Raw genomic sequence first — 23,916 nt, 5'->3', positions numbered from 1 at the left:
AACCAGAACCAACAATTTTGAAATTAAGGTTTTATTTAAGAAAGAGTGACCACCCAGACAACCTCAGGACAGCTCCTGATCGGACAAATTAAAATAAGACAACACACAAACTCGCACAGACACTATCTCAGGCCTAGTTTCTTCTTCTCCTTCTGTTTCTTGCGAACCACCTCCATGTTGCGGTCCTTCCACATGCTCTTCCTCAGTTTGATGGGACGACTGCCAACATACTTCCCTGGAAACACACAGCAGAGAGAGAGGGATTCACAGAGGCTGCAGGTATCAATATGACTGTCAATTAGTTATCAGTTAAAGCTGGAAGTCTCCAACTGTAAAATGCAACAAGTCCACATCAAAGGTCAACATGCAAACAGAACCAGGAAGTGATGAGAGGAGCAGGTGACAGAGGTTGAGAGTCTGTGAAGAGACTGACCGTTCATCTCTCTCATGGCTCTGACGTAGTCGTTTGGATCTTTGAAGCTGACGAAGCCGTAGCCTTTAGTCTTCCCTGTGCGTTTGTCTCTCACCACCTGAAAACAACAGTTTTTGTGAGGATTTCATACACACACACACACGGCCATGTGATGCCTAACGCGGGTTTGAGCTCATCACCGTCATTGTTTTGTGATTTTTTTTGTACTAACATTAACAGGAAGTGCTCCTGGATAATGTGAAGGTGTCATTACAGATCTCTGCAGCAGTTTCCAAGTGACCTGATGTGTACACACCCTCAAGTTTAACCCAAATACTGTTGTCTGCTGCCACATGGTTGTAAATGTATTAGTGAAATTCATTTTCATTGATGTACAGTACTGGAATTTACCTGAATGATGATCAATTATCGTCTCAAATGTTATACTGACCCTGATTCATGCGACAGGTGAGTAAAATGCTCTGGGAGCTGTAGGAATGAGGATGTGATTACAGGACGTGAGCAGAGCAGAAACACAGTAAACCAAGCCGACCTTAGCTTTGAGGAAAGACGGGTATCTGCTGAAGGCTCGGGCCAGTATGTCGTCATTCACCTCGTTACCAAGATCACCACAGAATATACGGAAGTCATCTGCGGCAGGGAGACAGAACAAAGAGTCGGACAGTGTTACCTTCATCCTGCAGCAGCTCCGCAGCAACAAAACACTCACATTAAGAGTTTAATTTTGTACACACTCAGCTGAGCTCAGTGATATCCAACATGTGTGGTGAAGAACCCAACCATTGCTGGGGGACAACTGACAAAATGTTGACATGCAAGTGTTGGTGATTTAGGAAGCACATCACAGTTTATGTTAATGATCTTTATCATTTGTGTTGCAGCAGTTTGTACCTGCTTCCCACTCCAACAGACTGGGGTCCTCCCAGCTCGTCCCTGCTGCAGTCCGGATACACTTCTTCACCTTCTCAGACTTTGCTTTCTTTTTGTCCTCTGTAGCACTTTCCACAGGCTAAAACACACACACACACACACAACGTCTTCACTTACATATAACTGGTAGATAAAGGAGTAGTTTGCTTTTCCCTGAAACATTTTTTGATCCTTAGAGACAGTTAGTGTGTTGGTCCAGTCCAGTTTAGGGAAACACTCTGCAGACGCTACACAAATGAGAGATTATGAGACACGATGTATTTATTCCTTCTTTCAAAAGGCTGAGCTGAGACAGTAAACATCCACCGTCTATGATCAGCTGCAGCTGCTCTGCCTGGAGCTGTGGCTGTGGTTTAATCTATGCTCCTATGAGGCTAATCTATGCTCCTATGAGCTGCTAAAATGGTTAAATAATATATTCATATTTTTTCGTGTGTCATATTCCGATTCAGCCTAGACAGACACAACTGAAGTGGAAGGAGTCAGTTATACGTTATGTTGCTGGTATGATGACATACTGACTGGGAGACGCTTCATGCATGAAAAAGAGGTTTGACTCCAAATCTCTAGATCACACGATGCAGCCGCGAGGCGTGAGACGCAGTGTGTTTGTTCTAACCCGTCAACATAGGTGCCGAAATGAAATCCAAGACGCTCCACAGCCTGCACGCTCACACCACACATCCAGTGTGTTCCTGGCCTAAGCTAGAGCTCAGGAATGAAGTAGCTTCAGAACAATGTGGTTTTGAATTGAGCTGAACATTAAAGTCTGAATGGACTTTCTTTGTAGGAGGAGCTCCCAATCAATAAATAAAAAGTTTTGGACCTGAGAACAACATATAGTGGAGTGCTTGCACAGCAAACCCACCATCTATCTCTCATGCCTATAATGTTCATGTGTCCACTACGGCAGCATCCAAATCACAGGAGCTGCAGTTTTTTGATAAAGGTCAAATGTGTCACAACAGACATAAATAAAGTGATGTGGTGCTACAGAGACGCCCCGGACTACAAATCATATTCTCCACATGTAAGAGAAACATGTTTGTTTGATACAAGAGCCAACAAAAATCACATCATCATCATTTCCATATTTCTCCAGTGAAAGGTAAATGAAAAAATGACCATTCTGATTGAAATTGTGACTCATATCACGATCACAATATCTGGCAAAATAATTGCAATATAATTTTTGTTGCAGCCACAGTATGAATGAGGATATGAGAGCCTCAGAGTTGACAGCAGGAAGCAGACTGCTGATCACTTGTACCTCAATGTGGGGGGGCTCAGGCTCAGGCATGCTGGGGCCAATGACAGTGCCGCTGTTGTCACTCTCCTTCTTGTCCAGTAGACCTGCCGCCATCACTGCTGCCTGCTGCTCCGCCACCCGTGCTGCCAGCTCCTCCTGAGAGATCCACATCAGACACATGAACAGCCAGCCTGATGCTACAGCAGCACCGCCACCCTACAGTATTACACACTGACCGCCACCACCCTGTTACTAACACATACCACAGTTAAGTACATTACTTTTAAAATACACCATAACACAAAACTTGCACTGATGCCGCCACAGACAGCGTAGAGCTCCCAGACATTATTGTGTAAGATATCGATCAAGACGCTCGTACCATTCTGGCTTGTCTCTGAGCTCTGACATCGATTCTTTTATGTCCAACAGGAGCAGGAGGAGCAGAGTAAACAGTCGGCGCTGCCTGGATGATTGACTGTGATGGTTTAACGGGAGGGGGGGCTCCCTGTCTCGTGGACGGGGCCGACACCATCGAGACCATGGCTCTGACCTGAGTGAGACACACCAACAGACACAGAGACACGAGAGTTCAAGATACAGGGTACATCACAAGAATATTAATGTGGAAAATGAAGTTTACCCCAGTAACGTTCATTTTTACCAGTAGCTGCTAATAAAGACATAAAGCAGTAACATCACACGGACTGATGTGGTGATAAATGTCCCTGTCTGCTGCTTTGAGCTCTGACCTGAGGGGCAGAAGCCATGTGCTGCATGGGCTGAGAGGGACCCTGAGGTGCCTGGCCCTGCAGGGAAGGAGGGAGCATCATGGGAGGAGGTGGAGGAGGCCGGGGCAGAGGAGGTGCTATCGGAGGACCACGCATCATTGGCAGCCTCTGACCACCTGAAACCGAAGATAAAAGCATCTAAATCAAGAATTAAAAGCTGCTTTATGATTTAAACTGGTGCAGCGACCCAGCACGCCTGATCTCCTCGGGCAGGTCGTTCTAAAGTCTGGAGGCTCTAAAAGCAAATGCACAGTCACCTTTTCCTTTGGGACAAATAACAGAGTTTAGCTCAAGGATCTCAGGCAGTGTGTTTGGTCATATCGCAGTTCTGAGATGTTAGAAGTTGACAAACCAGATAGAGCCTTAAAGTGATCACAAGTATTTTAAAATTGATCCTAAAAGACACAGTAGCCAATGTAAGGGGGATCAAATGGGTGTAATAAGATGACATGTTTTGGAACCAGTTGAGCTTGGCTGCAGCATTTTTTATGAGTTGCAGGAATCAAGATGTGATGAGATGAATGCATGAACAACCTTCTCCAGATCAGTGAGTGACGCTAATGATTTGATTTTCTCAATATTCTGTAGCTGATAAAAACATGATTGGACAGCCCTTTTTACATGGAGGTCCAGTTGAAATCACAGTCAAATATTACACCCAGATTTCTGGCAGAGGACTGTTATCTGACCTCTGAAGCTGAATGGAGTCTTTAACCTATGACCTTTGACCTCCTATGGAATAAGCAATTTAAACCATTTAAATGGGAATTACTCCTTGTAAAGGATAAACCATTAAACTAGTAGTCTACTGGTAAACTTACCAGGTCTCTGCAGGATGTGGGGGACAAAGGCTGGTCTCATCATGGGGGGAGGGGGGGGACGTACTGGAGGGACTGGGAGAGACACAAGTCACAGTGAGTGTTAATTAGTGTGTAAACATCTGAGGAGCACGAAGCCAGCAAGACATGAGTGTATGTATACAGTGAATGTATATTTGTCTTTATGTGCATCATGGGAGGAGGCGCTATTAGAGGACAGCGCATCATCGTCAGCCTCTGAGCACCTGACAACAGTGTCAGGATGTAAACATCAATATGAACCCATTTTGTGAATTTTTCCATTCAAGTCTACAGAAAGTGGTCTCAGACTTTTGGACCCCTCTTCATAACGTCAGTGAACCCTTTGGAATTTTATATTTATTTGTCATAAAATATGATCAGATCATCTAAGTTTCAATAACAAACAACCACAATCTATTGTAACTAATAACACAAATCATGGTGTTGTTCTTGTTCAAACATTCACAGTGTGGCTGGAAACTGTGTGTGAACTTATCGACTAATGACATGAACAGAAGCTAACTGGAGTCAGTTAGTGAAACCAGACTGGAGGTTCTGGGTCAGAGACACTTTGACTTATAAACAACACTCAGACATTTAGAGAAACATCAGCTGATGTGAACCAGGCCTCACAACAAAGATCTCAGACACTGAGGATGCAGAAGAGCTGATGAGCATGAAGCTGAAAGGATCACAGACTTTAGATCTTCATCAGTCCACAGTCAGACAAACTGTCTACAGATGGAGATGATTCCGTTCTGTGGCTACTCTCCTTGGAAGTGGAAGTCCAGCTAAGATGACTCCACAGCTCCGCACAGATGATCAGTAACAAAGAAGCTCAGAGTCACAGCTGAAGGCTTAAAGGAATCAATGGAGCTGGTTCACATCTCTGTTCATGAGTCACACTCAGAGCCCAGACCTGAATCCAGTAGAGATGCTGTGGACTCACACCAGACATCCTGAGAACATGTATGAGCTGAAGCAGCTCTATAAAGAAGAGCAGCTCTGATCAGCAGCTACTGGAAGAGCTGGTTTTAGGTTTAACCAGTTATTAAATCCACTGGTTCACTGACTGTTTCCACCTGCACTGCGAATGTTTAATGACTATGATCAACAAAGACACCAAGATCATAACTGTTTGTGTGATATTAGTGCCAAACCCTTGTTAGTGTACAGGTGTCAGGAGTTTATGCTCACCTGGTCCCACAAAGGCCGGTGGAGGAGGACCAACAAAACTAGCAGCTCTGGCCTCTAATGTCTGCTGGACCTAAGAGGGAAGAGACCGACAGAGTGTGAGGACGAGATTTAGCCTGAACTGCCAAAGACCTTCAATTAATAAATATCATCTCAGGCATTAAAACAAACAATACAATTGTTTCTATAAGCAATCTGGATAGTACATCACTACCCAGACACTACTAGAAGAGTACAAACCTGTCTGTAGGTGTTGGTGCCTATGATGGGTCTCACTACTGGAACCGTTGGGACAGCCAGGGCTACAGGGACTGCCTCTATAACAGGTGGGCTTCCTGATACTGGTACTGGACCACCAAGAACCTCCTGCTCAAAACTGCAGCGAAAAGAGTGTAAGACAGACTGACATTTATAGCAGGGGTCGACGCATGACTGGTTATATCTTTAGAGTCTATATTTGATTTAAAAAATACATATAACCAATAAAAGATGATGGTGAAAACACAGAACGATTGAATAACGAAAGTGTTGATTCTCTGAGAGACTGAACAGTGAATGGAAGTGAGGGACTCCATGTTGCTTATAGTGAATCCACTCAGTCAAGTAGAGCTGTGCAGTAACCCACTTACAACAGAGTCCAGCTGCAGGAAAAACTACAGAGGTTGGCAAGTAATTTTCTGCTGATTGACAAACTGATTCATCAAATTATCATTTCAACACTAATTCTGCAACACCAAAATGGCCTAATGCTTAATAGTCTAACTATTTGTTCTCTAGATTGCATGACTACTGAAAATAAAACATGTAATGTGTTTGGGTCTTGTTTATCACTTAATAATGTTTATATTTCTCAGTAAAACCTTTCAAACTTACTACAAGTTTTAATAAAACAAAACGTAATATTTCTAGCCTAGGTTTGACACACAACAAGAAAAGGTTTTAATTCAGTCATTCTGAAAGCTGCAATGTGACCCACACTATTTTCCTTCATCATCAGTAAGTAGACAGATGTGGATTCTAATTCAGCCCTAGTGGCTAATATCCCAAAATGAATGGTGTCCTACTGGCCCTGCTGATACTAGACACTATAAAGAGATATTCAGTAAATCTGTCAGGCAGATAAAACCTGACATGGGAGCATCAGTGGTAACACACAGACGGAAGTTTCTTCATGCTTTCCCTGAACCAACAATGCAGTCATCACAGATAAGTCATTTACATTCTCTGAGTTGCCTGTTTATGGTTATTGATGACATGGGTAAATATTTTATACTGCTGTTTCTGTGACTCTGTAGCAGTGTGTTCGTATGCATGTGGTGATTTGGCAGCTGAGCCGTGGAGCTCCTCCGTTGTGTTGGGTGGACTTTGGGTGAACAGACCCTAGACAACAGTTGTACTCACAGAGCCATCTCCGCCTCCATCTCTTTCAGACGCTCCTCTCCTGACTTTAGCGCCATGCTGTGAGACAGAAACACTGATCAGAGACCAGCCAAACAAGGGATCTATCTAGTTAAGTGACCAAACAATGTGACAAGTGAATTCGTAGACACACGAAATACAAAAGAGCGTCATTGTACAAGGCTCCACTGTTGTAATTTGGGCTAAAAATGTTGAGGCTACTTTGCAGAGCCGAAGTGATTCAGACTGAACAGTAAACAGTAGTCTGCAGTGGGATTTCTAACGTACAATGAACCGGAACCTTTCCTTATCTGACATGTTCACACAGGAACGTTATCAACCACAACACTTACCTTTATCTATGGTAGACTCCTCCGATATGAACGGTCACCTCTCGCTGACCAAGTTAACTTCACACGCTGGGCTTTCAAACTAAGCTAAGTAATGTTAGCTAGCACACCACCAGCTAGCTAAGCTGGCAGTTAACCGAGCTAAACCAGCTAACCTCTAACCTTAACGCTAACCGCTGTGACCTTCGCTCAGTGATTTCTACGCTAACTAACCTGGCTACATACTGGGAATAAACGTGGTGAAATTGTAGATAATTATTAAGAAGCTACTGTCCGAGTTGTGGACACCATTAGCTTAATGATATGTTATAGCCCCTGTAGTACCAACACTAGTGGTTCCGACTTCTTCTTTGCAAGTCAACATGACTGCCACCTACTGGACTGGAGATGCGCCACCTACTGGACTGGAGTGGAAGGCCAGCGTGTCTTTCCAGTGGTTGATTTGTGTAATTTCTATGATGCCTTTTTTTCTTTTTTAAAAATATTTCTTTATTTCAAAAGTTCCACATACACAAGAGGTCAAACAACCATAACAGTAGTTCCGTTGAAAAAGTAATTTGAATGATGCCCAGGACCATGTCTGACCCCTCAGTCTATAGAGGAGCCACAGAAGTGGCAGAGCAACGTAGCAGAATCCATCCAGCCTCAAAGAAACAGTTTCCTTCCATATTAAACTTTACGCCTCAGTTTTTTCTACTGATGATGCTGATTCTTTCTTATTACTTCAGTTGAACTGGATATAGCAGTAAAGAGTTTGTCCTTAGACAAACCTCCAGGTAGTGATGGTCTTACTCAAAATTTTTATAGAGTAAGGTCTCAGCAGGAGCTTTGGCACAGACCAAAGCAACACCCCTGTAACGCACTGGTAAAAAATATTGATGTAATGTAAAAACTAAAAAACAGTATATGTACTGAAAAAATAATTTGGATGTTCTATGGGATACACTGTAAAAATAACAAGTAAAAGGATTGTATAAAAGATGTAGATGCACTGTTAAAATGGAAACCAGTGTAATAATCATAAAAAGTAAGAGAAGACTAGTATAATCAGTAGCCAGGGGATTCACTACAAAATATGAAAACCAAAGTAAAAACACTGTAAAAATTACAGTTGAATTTGCAAAAATCAACATTTTTTAAAAGACTTCATCACAATTTCTTACTTCAGTAAGATTTCATCTGGTTTTTGTTTTCACTCCCATTAACTCTGTCTTTCCTAAGTATTTTTTATTGGTGTTGAATTTTAAAATTTGTCAAGGCTCAAACTCTTCAGGCTAGTTAAGAGCTTTCTAACTCTTTGAACTACTGAAAGGCAGTTTCTCTCAGAGCTTTTGAGTCTTCACTTTGGGTATTAGTCTTCAAATTCATTGAGACATCTGTGGATCAAACCCAAACCTCTAAAAATCTCAGCACTTTTGAGGTTTCACTTTTAGTGTTGGAGTTGAAACTTCATTGAGTCTGCTGAGGATTAAACCCATCAAAATGTTTGACAAGTCTTTCAACAGCTTGAGAGACTGGGACAGAAACAAAAACCTGTTTCTCTCTTAAAAAATTACAGTCTTTCCTCTGGCCATTCGCTTTCAAAAGTAAATCTCTGTCTCAGGATTGAACCAACATCCTGAAAACTTCTGGAGCATCATTGACCACCTCAAGCCACTGTAAACCTTCTTACTTAGAACTCTTAAGTCTTTCCTCTGGACATAAACCTTGAACACAGAGAGCCTCAGGACCACTTTCATTGACTGTCTTTGTCTTTCTCAGACTTTTAAACAAACCATGACAACATTTTAGTTTGAACTAAATCAGCTAAGTTGTCAGATTCAGAGAAAGACAAAACACTGATATTCACACTGATGCTTTTATTGTGAAAAGACAAGACAATGACAGAATCTTAAAGAAGTAAAAGTCAACATCTTTATCCTGTAATAATCATAGCTTCCGTCTTTAAAGGAAGAGGAAGAAGTTTAAAAGACATCATTTAGGAGAGTTTAAAAATTAAACTGATTTAATACATGAATCTGAAAACATGTGAGTGAAAGAGACAGACGTACAGACTGAAATATCTGTTCAAGAGTGAGCGCGATTCTCTAACAGGAGACTCTCTGTTACACTCAACACAGAGACACTGAGGAGTCAGACCAGAAGTAGGACCAGAACCCAAACCCAGGATAAAGAGGTTCAGTGAATGTGGTGTTGAATGTGTGGAGGTGGATCAGTGAGTCAGAGGAGACTCTGCAGAAGGACAGAGAGCCAGCAGGACAGTCCACATACACTGCTACTCTGTGAGAGACACAGGAGGAGGAGATAGGTGTCACTCTGTTATTGTGCCAGACAGAGTAACCACTAACATCAGAGCAGATCAGACTCCAGGACTGATCGTTCTTTCCAAACCAAGAGTCTTCACTGTCTCCGTTCCTTCTGATTCCTCTGTAACTCACTGATATATCAACCTTTCCTCTCCACTCCACCTCCCAGTAACAGCCTCGGGAGTTACAGAGTTGTCTGCACATGGATCCAGACCAAGGGTATTGCGAGGCAAAGAAACTCTTAAAGGAACATTTTGGAAATTATTATTGGATCTCTGTAGCATACATAAACAGGGCTTTAACTTGGTCTCCAATTAAGGCAGAAGACAGTGAAGCTCTCAATGCATTTGCTCTCTTCCAAACCAGCTGTAACAATGCAATGACAGATGTGGAGTATATGGGGGAGTTGGATAATGTGGCCAACATGTGCGCCATTGTTATTAAGTTGCAATACAAGTTGAGGAAAATGTGCATCCCCTTTGATATTCAAGAGAAACAAGCTCGAATATCCAAGTTTAAAGATCTTTATTAGCACACAGGCTAAGGTTGGACTGCACCCTTTGTTTGGAAATTGAAAAGACAGTACTAAGGGACAAGCCAAATCTCCAGTAAACCTCATGTTAGAGAGGAACAGTGGTAAGAAGATTTTTAGAATTTACAAGATCTTCACAAAGAGAAGGTAGACTTTCTTCCCGGTCTATGCTTCAGTTGTTTGAAACAAGGGTGCATGAGCATGTTCTGTGAGGAGAAATGAAACTGTGAAGTCTGCTCATCCTACTGTTCTGCACATAAAGAGGCAGGCTCCAGTAGACCGAGTGAATACATCAGTTCACCATATTGTAACCACTTCACTGCTACAAGGTCAGGATTGTAAGTTCACTAGGCCTTTACATTTCTGAGGAGATTTCGGCATCCCTCTGTCTTTATTTTAGGGCCTGAGCCAGTAAAGACACTGCCTCCACCTGTCTCACCAACACCAACAGCAGAGAGTGTACAGACACAGTGAGGAGGGTCTAGGTGAGTAAAATTCTGTCATTCACTTTCACAAGTCAGAGGAAGAGACTGTTTGATCCAGAACCAGTGGGTTCAGGATCTGCTTCTTCCCCTCAGCTGCCACCCATAAAAAAAAATCCAATATCGAAAAATCGGCCGATATATATATAGATATATATATATATATATCTCACTTGAGAAAAAGATAGGTAATGAAAGGATATTTTACAGTTTAACAATAAACTTTATTGTCTAAAATGACATCAGTGCACTGAAACGGTAAACTTTACTAGGAATTAAATAAAATAACTATGAAAATAAATAACTATAAATAAAAAACATAAGAACAACTATGTACAGTATATTATACATATATTTAACCTGAATGAAAACAAAGGATGAAATATACATGAAATACTGCCTATATAACTTGACTTGACCCAAGTATTTCTGCTACATTATTGCTAAATAAAAGTTTTCATATTAGCGCATATCGGCAATATTTGCACCGATGCCGATATATCTGTGATAGGCCAATATTGGCCGATAAAATTGGCTGACTGATCGGTCAGGCTGTAATTAACACTCACCCTGCCTCAGCCTTCAGTTTCCTGGCAATAAATGTATAACCAATGAAAGAACAGTGTGGTGAATGTAACTGCTTTAAAGGTTAACAGCAACAACAACAATCACAACTGTTTATTAAAATATATTTATCATACAGTGAAAACATCAACCACAGTACAACACAGGGTACACATGATAAACCATCCTAGGATATTGAGACTATACAGTGTGTGTGTGTGTGTGTGTGTGGGTGGGTGTGTGTGTGGTGAGATGGCGGACGTGATCAGTGAAGATCGCGTCCCGCAGGATCCAAGATGGTGGACGGGTCTGAGGGTGTTAGACCACGTGAGCCAAAAATTATATCTTGGATAGACAACCTTAAATGGGGCGCCGATTGGGGGTCGGGCTTCTCTGCTCACCTAATGCGAGTCCTCACCACATGTGTCTGACGGGGGAGGGACATCGAATATATATATGTATATATATGATAAATGATATGCTTATATGTAAGTGTGCGTGTGGGTGTAACCAAGGAGGATAAACGACTCACGGTGGAGTTGAGGCTTCAGAGGTTACAAGCAGGCCAGAGCAGGCCTGCTCTAGGTCGACCACATGTTCAGGCCCAACAATAAGATCAGTCTGTGGAGCAGATGTGAGCGTGTGACTGAAGGAACTAATGAAACAGGAAGTCAAACCCTCATCAACAGGATCTACACTGCGCTCCACATCACAGGGGGACAGAGTGAAGAGCTTAATACCCAACATGAGGTGAGGCAGCTGGAGACAGCTTACAAGATCAAGACCCTCCAGGACACTCCAATCAAGTGCCACAACATCTTTAAAGCCTTACCTGACCAACAGAGACACATCAGAGTGGTTTTGATGAATGGTGTTGCTGGTGTTGGAAAAACCATCTCAGTGCAGAAGTTCTCTCTGGACTGGGCAAAGGGCTTTGAAAACCAAGATGTCAGTCTGCTGGTTCTGCTTTCGTTCAGGGAGCTGAACTTCATCAAAAATGAGCGTTACAGTCTTCTCAGGCTCCTCCATATTTTCCATCCAACGTTACAGAAGCTCACAGCAGAGCAGCTTGCTGTCTGTAAAGTTCTGTTCATCTTTGACGGCCTGGATGAAAGCAGACTTTCACTGGATTTCAACAACCGGAAGGTTGTGCCTGATGTCACACAGAAGTCATCAGTCAATGTGCTGCTGACAAACCTCCTCCAGGGGAATAAGGAGGAGTACTTCAGGAGGAGATTCAGTGATGAAGAACTATCCAGCAGAATCATCTCACACATTAAGATGCCTAGGAGCCTCCACATCAAGTCAAGTCCCAATGCTCTGATCATTTTAACATAAAAATGGTCAACCGGGCCTTTTTGTTGACTTCCTTCACCTTCTTTGAATTTATTTTCCCACCTTTAAAAACAATGATTTACAGAGTGCTTTGACATAAAAGCACAACATACAAAAGAACAACACGTGACATATAAACCTATAAAACCCAAGCAAGCAACACAAGAACCCAACAACATAAATTGAGACCAGGTGGCAGAGACTCTTGTGAGGCCCCCTGGAGCAGACAGAGAAATCACCCGGAGAGCCATCAACAACCTTAAGGAGATGAACACTGATGATATCTCTCCTGACAGAAGCATCAACATCTTCTACTGTCTGATGGAGATGAACGGCCACTCAGTTCGACAGGAGAATATATATATATACATATATATATATAAAGACCTCCTGGGGCATTTCAAGCACTCTTGGGGGCCCCCTGTTGGCCACGAGGCCTTAGGCAGCCGCTTAGTTTGCTTATGCCTTGGGCTGCTCTGAACAATTTGTGTTGTGGAGTAAAACTGGACGGGTCCTAATGACTTTGATTAGTGTTGCTGTTTATTGTTAAACTGTGATGTGAGCGCAGGCCAGCGGGAGAGGACACACAGGATACAAGGCAATCCTAAAGCAGCATAATTTTGCAGTGGCAGCCTGTCTGCCTGTTAGACAGGTAATTTTCTTGTTTGTTTTGTCATGTTTGGGGTTGTTATATTAACGTAGGTAGCTGCTTCATAACCTTTTTCAGCTCTTTCAACATAGACCAACTTATGTTTAATGTATTAGCCAAAGCTAAGAGTAGATAACGCTGTGGTTGTAAGCAATGTTAGCCATGCTAGTAGACTGTAGCCAACTTTATATTTACACCTAACTTTGCTTTGTATATAATCTGTGCAGCCTATATGTTTGACAATGTCTGCATTGTAGTTGTGAGCCTGTCATTTCATTGGTAGCTATCTTATGTTTGACTGAAATGGCTTTGAATGGGACTTTTAAAAAAAAAATTATCGTAGTTTTGAGAGACTATTCAACTTCTACACCTTTGAAACACAGATTGATGTCTGACTGTCTGACCTGTGAGTGCAACTTTATGCAGATAGCAACGTGGTTTAAATGTGTGAACATCTGACCCAGTAAAGGATGAGTTTCATGGTAACACCCAATCAGGTATCACTCGGATAACAATCATGTTCCTGTATCAGCTGTAATTATGTGAAGCAGAGTATTTAAAGAAACATCTAGAGAGGAGCAGGAAGGAGTGACACCAATTCAGAGAAATGAACATCCCATAAACAAGTCTAATCAACAAGCTGTTACTTTCATCAGCCTGTGGAATGAAACCTGTTTACAGGTGAATGAAAAATGTTCTGCAGTACCTCTGAAACAGGTTTAGCCAGTTTAGAATTGAAAGTAGTAAATAAGACCAAGGAGTGACTTGTAGGATTTTATATCTTAATTCGTCTGAAAACCTCCTCTCTCTTTACATATTGTCTGGTTAAATTCAGTGTAATGTCCATTCCCATAGCTCTGAGGGCAGTAACACACTGGCTGTGTGGTGTGTGTGTGGTGGTGGTGGTGGGTTTTTATTCCGGCGCCCATGGGCCAACGGGTTAGAGTGGACACACTGCAGCTTCGTCGCATCTTGCTTATTTTTCATGCAAGACATGTGCATCTCCCAGCAAAAATAGACAGGGAAAAGACTTGTTGATAGTCAGATTAACATCATGTCAGTCACTGACACCTTTCACTAAAGTTGTCTATGTCTAGGCTGAATATGAATATGTAAATATATTTTTAATCATTTTAACAACTACATGTGGAGATTTTAGTGACATTAATAGTTGGATGAAACTGTTTTTTCTGTTAAAAACAAAACCTTAGAGCAACAGAGTGATGAGTATATTAATGAATTATTGGGGAGGAACCAGACATTATATTAAATTTACCATGTAAACTGTAGTAGGCTACAGGTAATTTCACTTCCCCAATATTATGTAGAGTTTTTTTTTGTCACTGATATCACCTTTTCTTTTCTTTTTTTTCTAGTTTCCTATTTTTTTCCTGTTCTTAATTTTGTAGAGCTCCTTCTTTTTATTTCACTTGTTCTTTGTTTTATTCTGGTCAGTTCAGTGTATTAAACACAATAATTATAACATATGAAAGAGATGTATGCAAATTGGTTGGTTGACAGAGGCATACAACCGTGAGGCGTTAATTTTTAGTTCTTTCTTAAAAAAGAAAGATTTTACATACAAACTGTAAAAGAGTGAAAAAGAAAACAGGACTGTAAACTGCCATAAATCAGCCCAACCTGAGAGCAATTACTGAAAAAGAAGTATTGACACAGCAGGTAAAACACATCAACCCTCCTTTCACTCAAGGCAGAAATAAGAATTTTGTATTTCAAACATCATGTTTTATAAATTCCTATATATTGAGGCTACTGAATACTAAAGTGTTAATTATGTGTATATCTGACCCAGTGAAGAATGAGTTTAATGGCACCACCAGTCAGGTATCACTCAGGTAGTGTCATGTTCGCAGATCAGTGTGAAGCATTTAAAGAAACATCTAGGTTTAACAGTAATTGCAGGACACACCTAACACATTTCCGCGCTGTTACTGTCATCAGCGTGTGGATTGAAACTCAACTCTTGTTGCCCGCAGGTTAAAGATGAATGAGAAACTTTCTGCAAAACCTCTGAAACAACTCAGCCAGTTTAGAATTAAATCTGACGAAAGGGACCAAAGATCAACTTGTAGGATTTTATTTGTAATCTGTTTAGTAAATGTCTATTAGGATAAAATGAGAAAGTGATGACCTAAATGGTCAAAGGTCAACATCACTGTGACATCATTATGTTCATTATGTTAGCACTTCTGGTCATTATTCAGTGCTGTAACCCAGGAAGGGGAGATCATGAACATACTTCCTGCAACTTGGCCAGTTCACAGAGGCATACAACCGTGAGGTGTTAAATTCTAGTTCTCTCTTAAAAACTTTTTTACATACAAATTGTAAAAGAGTGAAAAAGAAAACAGGAAAAGTAGAGTAAATCAGCCCAACCTGAGACCAATTGCTGAAAAAGAAGCATTTGCACAGCAGGTGAAACATATCTGCCCTCCTTCCACACAGAAAGAATCATTTGATATTCTAGCATTGTATTTTCTTAATTCCTATCTTAGCTAATGAGGCTACTGAATACTTAAGGGTTGAATGTGTGAATATCTGACCCAGTGGAGGATGAGTTTACCGATCAGGTATTTCAATTAGGAGTTTCATGGCAGTCATGATGTGAAGCAGAGTATTTAAAGAAACATCTAGGGAGGAGCAGGAAGGAGTGACACCATTTCAGAGAAATTAATTATCCCATAAACAAATCTAACAGCAGCTGTAGGACACACCTGACACATCAACAAGCTGTTACTGTCATCAGCGTGCGGACTGAAACCTGACAGGTTCAGTTTGTCACCCATAGCAGTTTACAAGTTAAAGATGAATGAGAAACTTTTCACAGAACCTCTGAAACAACTCAGTTTAGAATATAATCTGGAAGAAAAGATCACAGAGTGACCTGGAGGATTTTATGTGTAACCTCTAATCAAAACCTCCTCCCTTTTTACATATTGTCTGGATAAATTCAGCATAATGTCAATTTCAACAGCTCTAACTCCACCAGTACGACAACAGTCATATTATAGTGACTACTCTGCTGAAAACACTTTCTATTCTCTGTCTGAAATACCATTTTCATACACCACTTAATTCTTAAAGGAGGAACTGAGTTTCAATGACAGCATTTTTTGGGGGGTAAAAATAGAAACTGGGAGCAGCAGAGAGATGATTATATAAATGAATTATTGTTGAGGAACTAGACATTACGTTAAATGTGAGCTGTAGTAGGCTACAGATAATTTCACTTCTCCAATTTGTGTTTTTTTACCTGTGTTACATAGATTGTAGATTATGTAGATATGTAGATATGTATTTTTCATGACCGATATCAACTTTTCTTGTTTTTCTAGTTTCCTATCGTTTCCTGTTCTTTACTTTGTAGAGCTCCTTCTTTTTTATTTCACTTGTTCTTTGTTTCATTCAAATCTGTACTCAGCTCTGCTTTTTATTATTAACATTCACCAGAAATGCTCACTTGTACACAAAAAGTATGTATAAATGTCTCAGTCGTTATCTGTTCAGACCGTGAAAATCCTAACTTTATAGTTTTAACTGCTAAAAAATGTTATCTTAAAAGTTAATCTTTAATGATGTGCTTCTACTAATTCTTAAATATTGACACATGAAATTCAGTAAACAAGTCTAACTAACAACTTGATTTGTGTATTAGGGTTGCTTAACTATTTTTGAACACTGAAAATGTATAATGGGATTTAACTTTTCTTTTTACTTAAATCTGTAAAAAGCAGAAAACAAAATACTATAACTAAAACTGAATTAATCAAATTTAAACGAATGTAAGTCCACACTAAAGACAAAAAAAAACAGAAAAGTAACTTGTAAAACTCATTCATTTTATTAATTACATTTTCCATTGGATAAATTGGTGTCTGTCATTATACTGGTCAGTAAAATGAGAGTATATTGAGTTTTACTTTTATTATGTTTGTGATCAACACCTGCAGCTAGGGTCTGACATTTGCCAATTATTCAGACTTATGGGATATGTTATTGTAGAATGCTGACAAAACAGACATAATTTTTTATTTGTTAAAATCAGGAGGTGTTCAGATTTTACTGGCCACTACAGAAGCAGGTTCTCATTTTTCAGAGGAAATGGACTGAAAACCTCAGGAACATGATTCAGCTTTCCACAAAGAATGATGGTAAAAATCCTCAGTAAGAATCTGTTGAACATATTTACCTACATTTGTTTAAAGATCAGAGAGGCTAAGAGAGGAGTTCTTAAATTACCAGGTGATCAAGGTAGCTGAGAACAGGGAGGGAACACTGAAGGTGTTCAGATGTGTTTGCTTGGTATTTTTGGGTGTGACTCTTGAACAGACTTGTTTGTCCTGAGTCTTGTGTTTGTGAACTCACAGTTGGTGTTACTGGTTTACTTCTAAAACTGTCTGAAGTCCAGTAGATGAGTGATTGTATGGAGGAAGAGGAGTACAGAGTCTCCAGTACCCAGTCTTTGAAGAGTCACCGGTCCAAAGGAAATCCTCCAGACTTCAGTAATGAACCTTGACCCTCAGACACGAAGTAAGAAAACTACTACAAACTATATAATTCATTTTCAATTTCCACTGCCATTTTTTTATTTTATTTTGTGTTTGTTATTCAAATTTCTACTAAAATGTGTTTTCTAACTAAAATATTAGAAACTTGTCTTGACAGAGACAAATAGAAATTATTAATCAATCTCCCTGTTAGTATCTCTGAACATTTGGATGAAAAATTTTTCTGACGTCTGTATAATAAAATAAAAATTATCCAGTTTTTTAAGTTACAACTGTATTTCCAAACCAAAATTGATACCTGGATTACTTTCACTGCCTGTAACAGAAAATAAGTTTTTCCTGGTAAACTTTTTTCTTTTACATATTTTTACTGCACCTGATAAACATGACAGAGATTTAGAGATGTCAGTAATCAAAGAGCCATGGTGCAGGAGTTTAGTTTATGAAACACCAGATGGTGCGACTTGGACACGTGTGGGTGAACCATTCCTTGCTTGTGCAACAGTTGCCACTTCTGAAAGATGCTGATACAAAACTATAGTGACGAAAAGTTCTTCCTGAAGCTTGCTGCTGTATTTATATCCTTCACTTTAAAGAAGGGTGCTTCATTCAACTGTGAGTGTGACTACAAACAGAGTCACACTCTGTGAAGAAGTCGGAGTAGTGACGGTCCAGTTTGAGAAAGGCCCTGAGAGGCCAGTGGAGAGACTGCCTTCAAAGTCCCTTCAGCCAACCAGTGGGTTTGAAGCGGACTCTCCACCAATACCTTCTACATTCCTCTACCAGTTTGAGATATTTGGTGTTCTTATGCTCAGAGGGTTAGGTTAGGGTAAGTTCCAACATAGCCGTTTTCTTAGGACTAGGGATGCCCTGATTGCTTGGCCGCTGATCATTATTGGCAGATTTTCATTAAAAATATGTGACTGGTAGATCGGAATTAATGCTTCTAGTCACAGATCACCTTAAAACCCATCACCTTCACAGAGAGAGGATGAGGAGTGGTGTTTCTGTGGAGGAGCAGCTGTCCTGCTGTGCTTTGTGTCATCAAATCCTGAAGGATGCAGTCTCTACCAGCTGTGGTAGACACTGGTTCTGTAGACAGTGCATCACCTCATACTGGGACCAGTCTGGAGACTCCTCCTGTCCAGAGTGTGGACAAAAACCCAGAAGAAGACTGCAGACAGCAAGTCAGACCAACACTGTACAAAGTAAGACTGTAAATTGGTCTGCTAATGTCATCATTTCTGTCATTTGTTATATCACACAGAATTGACATTTAAGATGATCATAAATACCTCAATTAAACACCTTTGCTTGTCTTTAGTTTTTCTGTAGCTGATGAAAATAATCAGCAGATTCTCATGTTCTCTTTCTTTAGTTGGACATTGTTTCTTCTCTTTCAGTAGATAGTGGTCTGCAGGAGGTTTTAGATCAACATAAGATCAGTCTGTGGAGCAGATGTGAGCGTGTGACTGAAGGAACCGATGAAACAGGAAGTCGAACCCTCCTCAACAACATCTACACTGAGCTCCACATCACAGAGGGACAGAGTGAAGAGCTTAATACCCAACATGAGGTGAGGCAGCTGGAGACAGCTTACAAGATCAAGACCCTCCAGGACACTCCAATCAAGTGCCACGACATCTTTAAAGCCTTACCTGACCAACAGAGACACATCAGAGTGGTTTTGACAAATGGTGTTGCTGGTGTTGGAAAAACCATCTCAGTGCAGAAGTTCTCTCTGGACTGGGCAAAGGGCTTTGAAAACCAAGATATCAGTCTGCTGGTTCTGCTTTCGTTCAGGGAGCTGAACTTCATCAAAAATGAGCGTTACAGTCTTCTCAGGCTCCTCCATATTTTCCATCCAACGTTACAGAAGCTCACAGCAGAGCAGCTTGCTGTCTGTAAAGTTCTGTTCATCTTTGACGGCCTGGATGAAAGCAGACTTTCACTGGATTTCAACAACCGGAAGGTTGTGTCTGATGTCACACAGAAGTCATCAGTCAATGTGCTGCTGACAAACCTCCTCCAGGGGAATCTGCTTCCCTCGGCTCTCGTCTGGATAACTTCCAGACCTGCAGCAGCCAATCAGATTCCTCCTACATGTGTTGACAGGGTAACAGAAGTCCGAGGCTTCACTGACGTTCAGAAGGAGGAGTACTTCAGGAGGAGATCCAGTGATAAAGAGCTTTCCAGCAGAATCATCTCACACATCAAGACGTCCAGGAGCCTCCACATCATGTGTCAAATCCCAGTCTTCTGCTGGATCACTGCTACAGTTTTTGAGTGCATGTCGACCACAGACCAGAGAGGAGAGCTGCCCAAGAACCTGACTGACCTCTACTCACACCTCCTGCTGGTTCAGATGATGAGCAAAAAAGAAAAGTATGATTGTGAAAAGAAGAAGAAGAAGGACAAAAACAAGACCAAGAGTCCACAGGAGCTGATGAAGGCTAACAGGGAATTTCTTCTGAAGCTGGGGAGGCTGGCGTTTGAACAGCTGGAGGAAGGAAACATCATATTCTACCAGGACGAGGTGAAGAAGTGTGGTCTTGATGTCACAAATGACTTGCTGCACTCAGGAGTTTGCACAAACATTTTCAGAGAAGAGGAAGTGCTCTTCAAGAAAAATGTCTACTGCTTTGTTCATCTGAGCATTCAGGAGTTTCTGGCTGCAGTCTACATGTACCACTGTTACAAAAAGAAGAATAAAAAGGTGCTGAATAACTTTCTGGGAAAAGACAACCAACACAGGGGCTCAAACCCAAAGTCTGCTCTCAAGAAGATTTCTCAGATTTTTGGAAAAAATGACCTGTCTCTGGATGACTTCCTGATGGCAGCCATGGAGAAATCTCTCAAAAGTGAAAATGGTCACCTAGACCTGTTTGTTCGCTTCCTTCATGGCCTCTCTCTGGAGTCCAACCATAGACTCTTAGGAGGCCTGCTGGGTAAGAGAGAGAACAGTCCAGAAACCATCCAGAGAGCCATCAACAACCTGAAGACAATGAGCAGAGATGATATCTCTCCTGACAGAAGCATCAACATCTTCCACTGTCTGATGGAGATGAACGACCAATCAGTTCATGAGGAGATCCATGAGTTCCTGAAGTCAGAGAACAAATCAGAGAAGAGACTCTCTGAGATCCACTGCTCAGCTCTGGCCTACATGCTGCAGATGTCAGAGGAGGTTCTGGATGAGTTGGACCTGGAGAAGTACAACACATCAGTGAAGGGACGACGGAGACTGATCCCAGCTGTGAGGAACTGCAGAAAAGCTAGGTGAGTCCAGACATCACAGGCTACAGGCTACGGGATACCTTAGCTACTACTAGCATACCACTATCATACCACACATTTTTATGCCAGTACATAGTGTTACAGGAGTGCAATTATAGATCTGTGGAGTTCATATTAAGGACTCTTTATGTTGTGGTTTGTGATGAGCACAATTTTATAACAACAGACAGCAGTATTTTACAGTGAACAGTGAATGCAGTTAAGTTATAATGAGTAGGCTCTACAAGGTGTTTTGTAGTTCTTTTAAGTTCTTTTCTGTATCATTTTCCTAAGATTACTGAGGTCATAATGAGCATTGAGTAAAGTTAGGGAACACCTCATCCTCTTTTAAATCAAATTAAACAAAAAACATGCTGTTAAAATTAAAGATGACACTTTACATTGTTTAATTTCCAGCATTTGAATGAACTTTTTGTAGGTTTTACTATTGCTACATAGCCAACATTCGCATTAACAGCTGTTTACTTACAAGTCTAGAAGATACCTTCTGAGTCCAGCATCAAATTTCATTCCTTTACTCACCAACAGTTGTCTCCATCAGTGGAAAGCAATGCCAAAGTTAACTCTGGTATCGGTTGGCAACAAGACATCAACCCTGGCAGCACACTTGATAAGCAAAAGTATGAAGCGGTATCAAAAAAGAAAAAACTTTAAATAAAAAAACAGACTTCAAAACAAAAAGTGTTGTGCCTATGTAGTTTTCCTGGTTACACACAGAGGCTCCGACACTGTTACAGGAAGGGATGAGATGTGACGGATCAGTTTTATCAGTTTGCTTTCGTAATCATATGAACTGAGCCTGTATTTTTTTTTTTTTTACAAACTATCTGATTTCATTGTAACAGATTTCATATATTCTCTAATCATAGACTTACTGATTGCGGACTCTCAGAGACTCACTGTGAAGTCTTGGCCTCAGCTCTGAAGTCCAACCCCTCCCATCTGAGCGACCTGGACCTGAGTGGAAACAACTTACAGGATTCAGGAGTGAAGCTACTGTCTGCTGGACTGGAGAGTCCACACTGTACACTGGAGACTTTGAGGTCAGTTCACTGATTGTACCAGTTGTTGTTTCTTTTTGCATATATTTAAATGAAATTTGTACATTATGTTACACCCATCGGAAAATGGGCAGAAAAGTAATCAAAGTAATAAATCAGTGAGCTTTTATTCCGAACAACAGGAACTACCACAGTTTCCCGCTAGGTAATGTGGGCGGAGACAAAAACAATCAATCGCTGACTAGCAGATCAAGACCAAGATCATTGACAAAACAGTTATGTATGTACATACATATATATATATATATGTATATATATATGTGTATATATGTATATATATATGTGTATATATGTGTATGTATATATACATGTATATATATATATATATATGTATATATATATATATATATATACAGTATATATATTACTTTTAACAATAAGAATGAAATAAACAATGAATGAATTAAATACTTTTTAGCATTTTAACTCTTTAACAGAACATGAGATCTTAATGTCATTAAACAATTTTTAAACACAGCTTTTCATGACCATCCACATCTTTTTAACCTTATCGTGAATTTTAAATCTTATTACAGACTGTGAATTCAGTGTATTTTTACACTAAATAGATCATTACTGTTCAACTCTTTTAACTCACGTTACACACACCTACTTTGTAAATTAACCAATCATGATGCAGTGTGTGGTAACGTAATGGATGACGGTCTTGTCCAATTAAATTTTCTAATGGTGACTTGTGGCTAAAATTGAAACTTTCTTGCTCTCTAGTCAATAATATATCACCTTCGTTTTTATTTTACAATGTCAAATTAGTACATGACAACTCAGTCTGAAATAAACTCATAAACTTTTATGAAGTGGACCATGTAACAAAACTGAATCATGTCCAGTGGAACACTTAAAATAATATATAATATTGGTAATACCAGCAAGTGCTTTGCTGCCTACAGTCATTTTTCATTCAATTCATTCAGCCTACAATAATAAAATATTAATCATTAATCAATTAATTGTGTGGATAATAACACGGTCAACATGATATCAGATATACAGTTAAAGTCAAGTTCACATACACCTTAGCCAAAAACATTTGGTACCACTTTACAACAAGACTACCCTTATAAAGGATTTAGGAATGGTTTATAACTAGTTCATTACTTAGCTTGTTAACGCTTTATAAATCATTTATAAGCTGTTATAACACATTAGATAAAAAGGGCAACAGTGACCTGTTGCTTGGCAAATAGTGAGCCTACATTACTCTGTATTGTTAAGCCTCATGTCTCATTAGTAACTCCATCATCCAGCATTTGTACCTGCTGTTTCATCACATATTTAAGTTACCAGCAATTAAGCATGTTACATTTATAACTGGCAAAAGGGAGTCTTATTGTAAAGTGTAAAACACATCATAATTTTTTAATGAGTTACCTGTTATAAATAATAGTAACTCATTAATAAATTGTGATGTGTTTCAAACTTATAAATAAGGCTCCCTTTTACCTGTTAAAACTCATGAGTAACATTAATGAGTAGTAAGCATGAACTTGTTCTTGCCAAATAGTGAGCCTGCATCAATGTATGAAAACTGTTTTATAACTTGTTTATTTATTTCATTTATTTATGTATAACGTGTTAACATCCAAATTAATAACCCAATGACAAACTATTTTGAAATTCTTAGTCTTATTGTGAAGTGGTACCATACATTTAAACTCTTTTGCACAATTCCTGTCATTTAATCCTAATGAACATGACTTATCTATGGTAGGTTAGGATCACTTCTTCATTTTAAGAATGTGAAATGTCAGAATAATAGTAGAGAGAATAATTATTTCAGCTTTTATACATCCCCAGTGTGTCAGAAGTTTACAGACACGTTGTTAGTATAGCATTGTCTTTAAAATGTTTAACTAAGGTCAAACGTCTCTGCTAGCCTTCCACAAGCTTCTCACAATAAGTTGCTGAATTTTGGCCCTTTCCTCCTGACAGAACTGGTGAACTGAGTCAGAGTTG

General features: G+C 40.1%; 2 protein-coding genes across 2 annotated transcripts in view; one reads left to right on the top strand and one right to left on the bottom strand.

The window, feature by feature from the left end:
• Positions 1 to 21: 21 nt before the first annotated feature.
• On the bottom strand, positions 22 to 7,525 carry rbm42 (RNA binding motif protein 42). The gene is made up of 12 exons (XM_022753660.1): positions 7,188 to 7,525; positions 6,838 to 6,894; positions 5,677 to 5,812; positions 5,440 to 5,509; positions 4,225 to 4,296; positions 3,365 to 3,519; positions 2,995 to 3,165; positions 2,634 to 2,768; positions 1,325 to 1,442; positions 966 to 1,063; positions 434 to 530; positions 22 to 235 (listed from the first exon to the last, which is right to left on the bottom strand). The coding sequence occupies exons 2-12, from the start codon at positions 6,891 to 6,893 to the stop codon at positions 123 to 125; spliced, it is 1,221 nt and encodes a 406-aa protein (XP_022609381.1). The 5' UTR covers position 6,894; positions 7,188 to 7,525; the 3' UTR covers positions 22 to 122.
• A 4,137-nt stretch (positions 7,526 to 11,662) lies between these two features.
• LOC111227846 (NLR family CARD domain-containing protein 3-like) overlaps positions 11,663 to 23,916 on the top strand; it is a 75,623-nt gene continuing 63,369 nt past the window's right edge. The window contains exons 1-3 of the mRNA XM_022753571.1: positions 11,663 to 12,377; positions 18,985 to 20,860; positions 21,748 to 21,921. Of these exons, the coding sequence (XP_022609292.1) occupies positions 11,663 to 12,377; positions 18,985 to 20,860; positions 21,748 to 21,921 (2,765 nt within the window). The remainder of the gene's footprint in view (positions 12,378 to 18,984; positions 20,861 to 21,747; positions 21,922 to 23,916) is intronic.

The sequence above is a fragment of the Seriola dumerili genome, unplaced genomic scaffold (genome assembly GCF_002260705.1).
Source record: "Seriola dumerili isolate Sdu_G_001 unplaced genomic scaffold, Sdu_1.0 BDQW01000191.1, whole genome shotgun sequence".
Lineage (NCBI taxonomy): Eukaryota > Metazoa > Chordata > Actinopteri > Carangiformes > Carangidae > Seriola > Seriola dumerili.
Note: the sequence above shows the minus strand (reverse complement) of the source record. Positions and strands in the feature narration are given on the sequence as shown.

What these genes read in the sequence shown, in the direction of transcription:
- rbm42 (XM_022753660.1), bottom strand. Translation starts at nt 6,893, where the DNA reads ATGGCGCTAAAGTCAGGAGAGGAGCGTCTGAAAGAGATGGAGGCGGAG. An exon ending in ATGGAGGCGGAGATGGCTCT is followed by an intron (nt 5,813 to 6,837) that starts GTGAGTACAACT and finishes TTTTCGCTGCAG; the next exon opens with TTTTGAGCAGGAGGTTCTTG. An exon ending in ACCGGCCTTTGTGGGACCAG is followed by an intron (nt 4,297 to 5,439) that starts GTGAGCATAAAC and finishes TGTCTCTCCCAG; the next exon opens with TCCCTCCAGTACGTCCCCCC.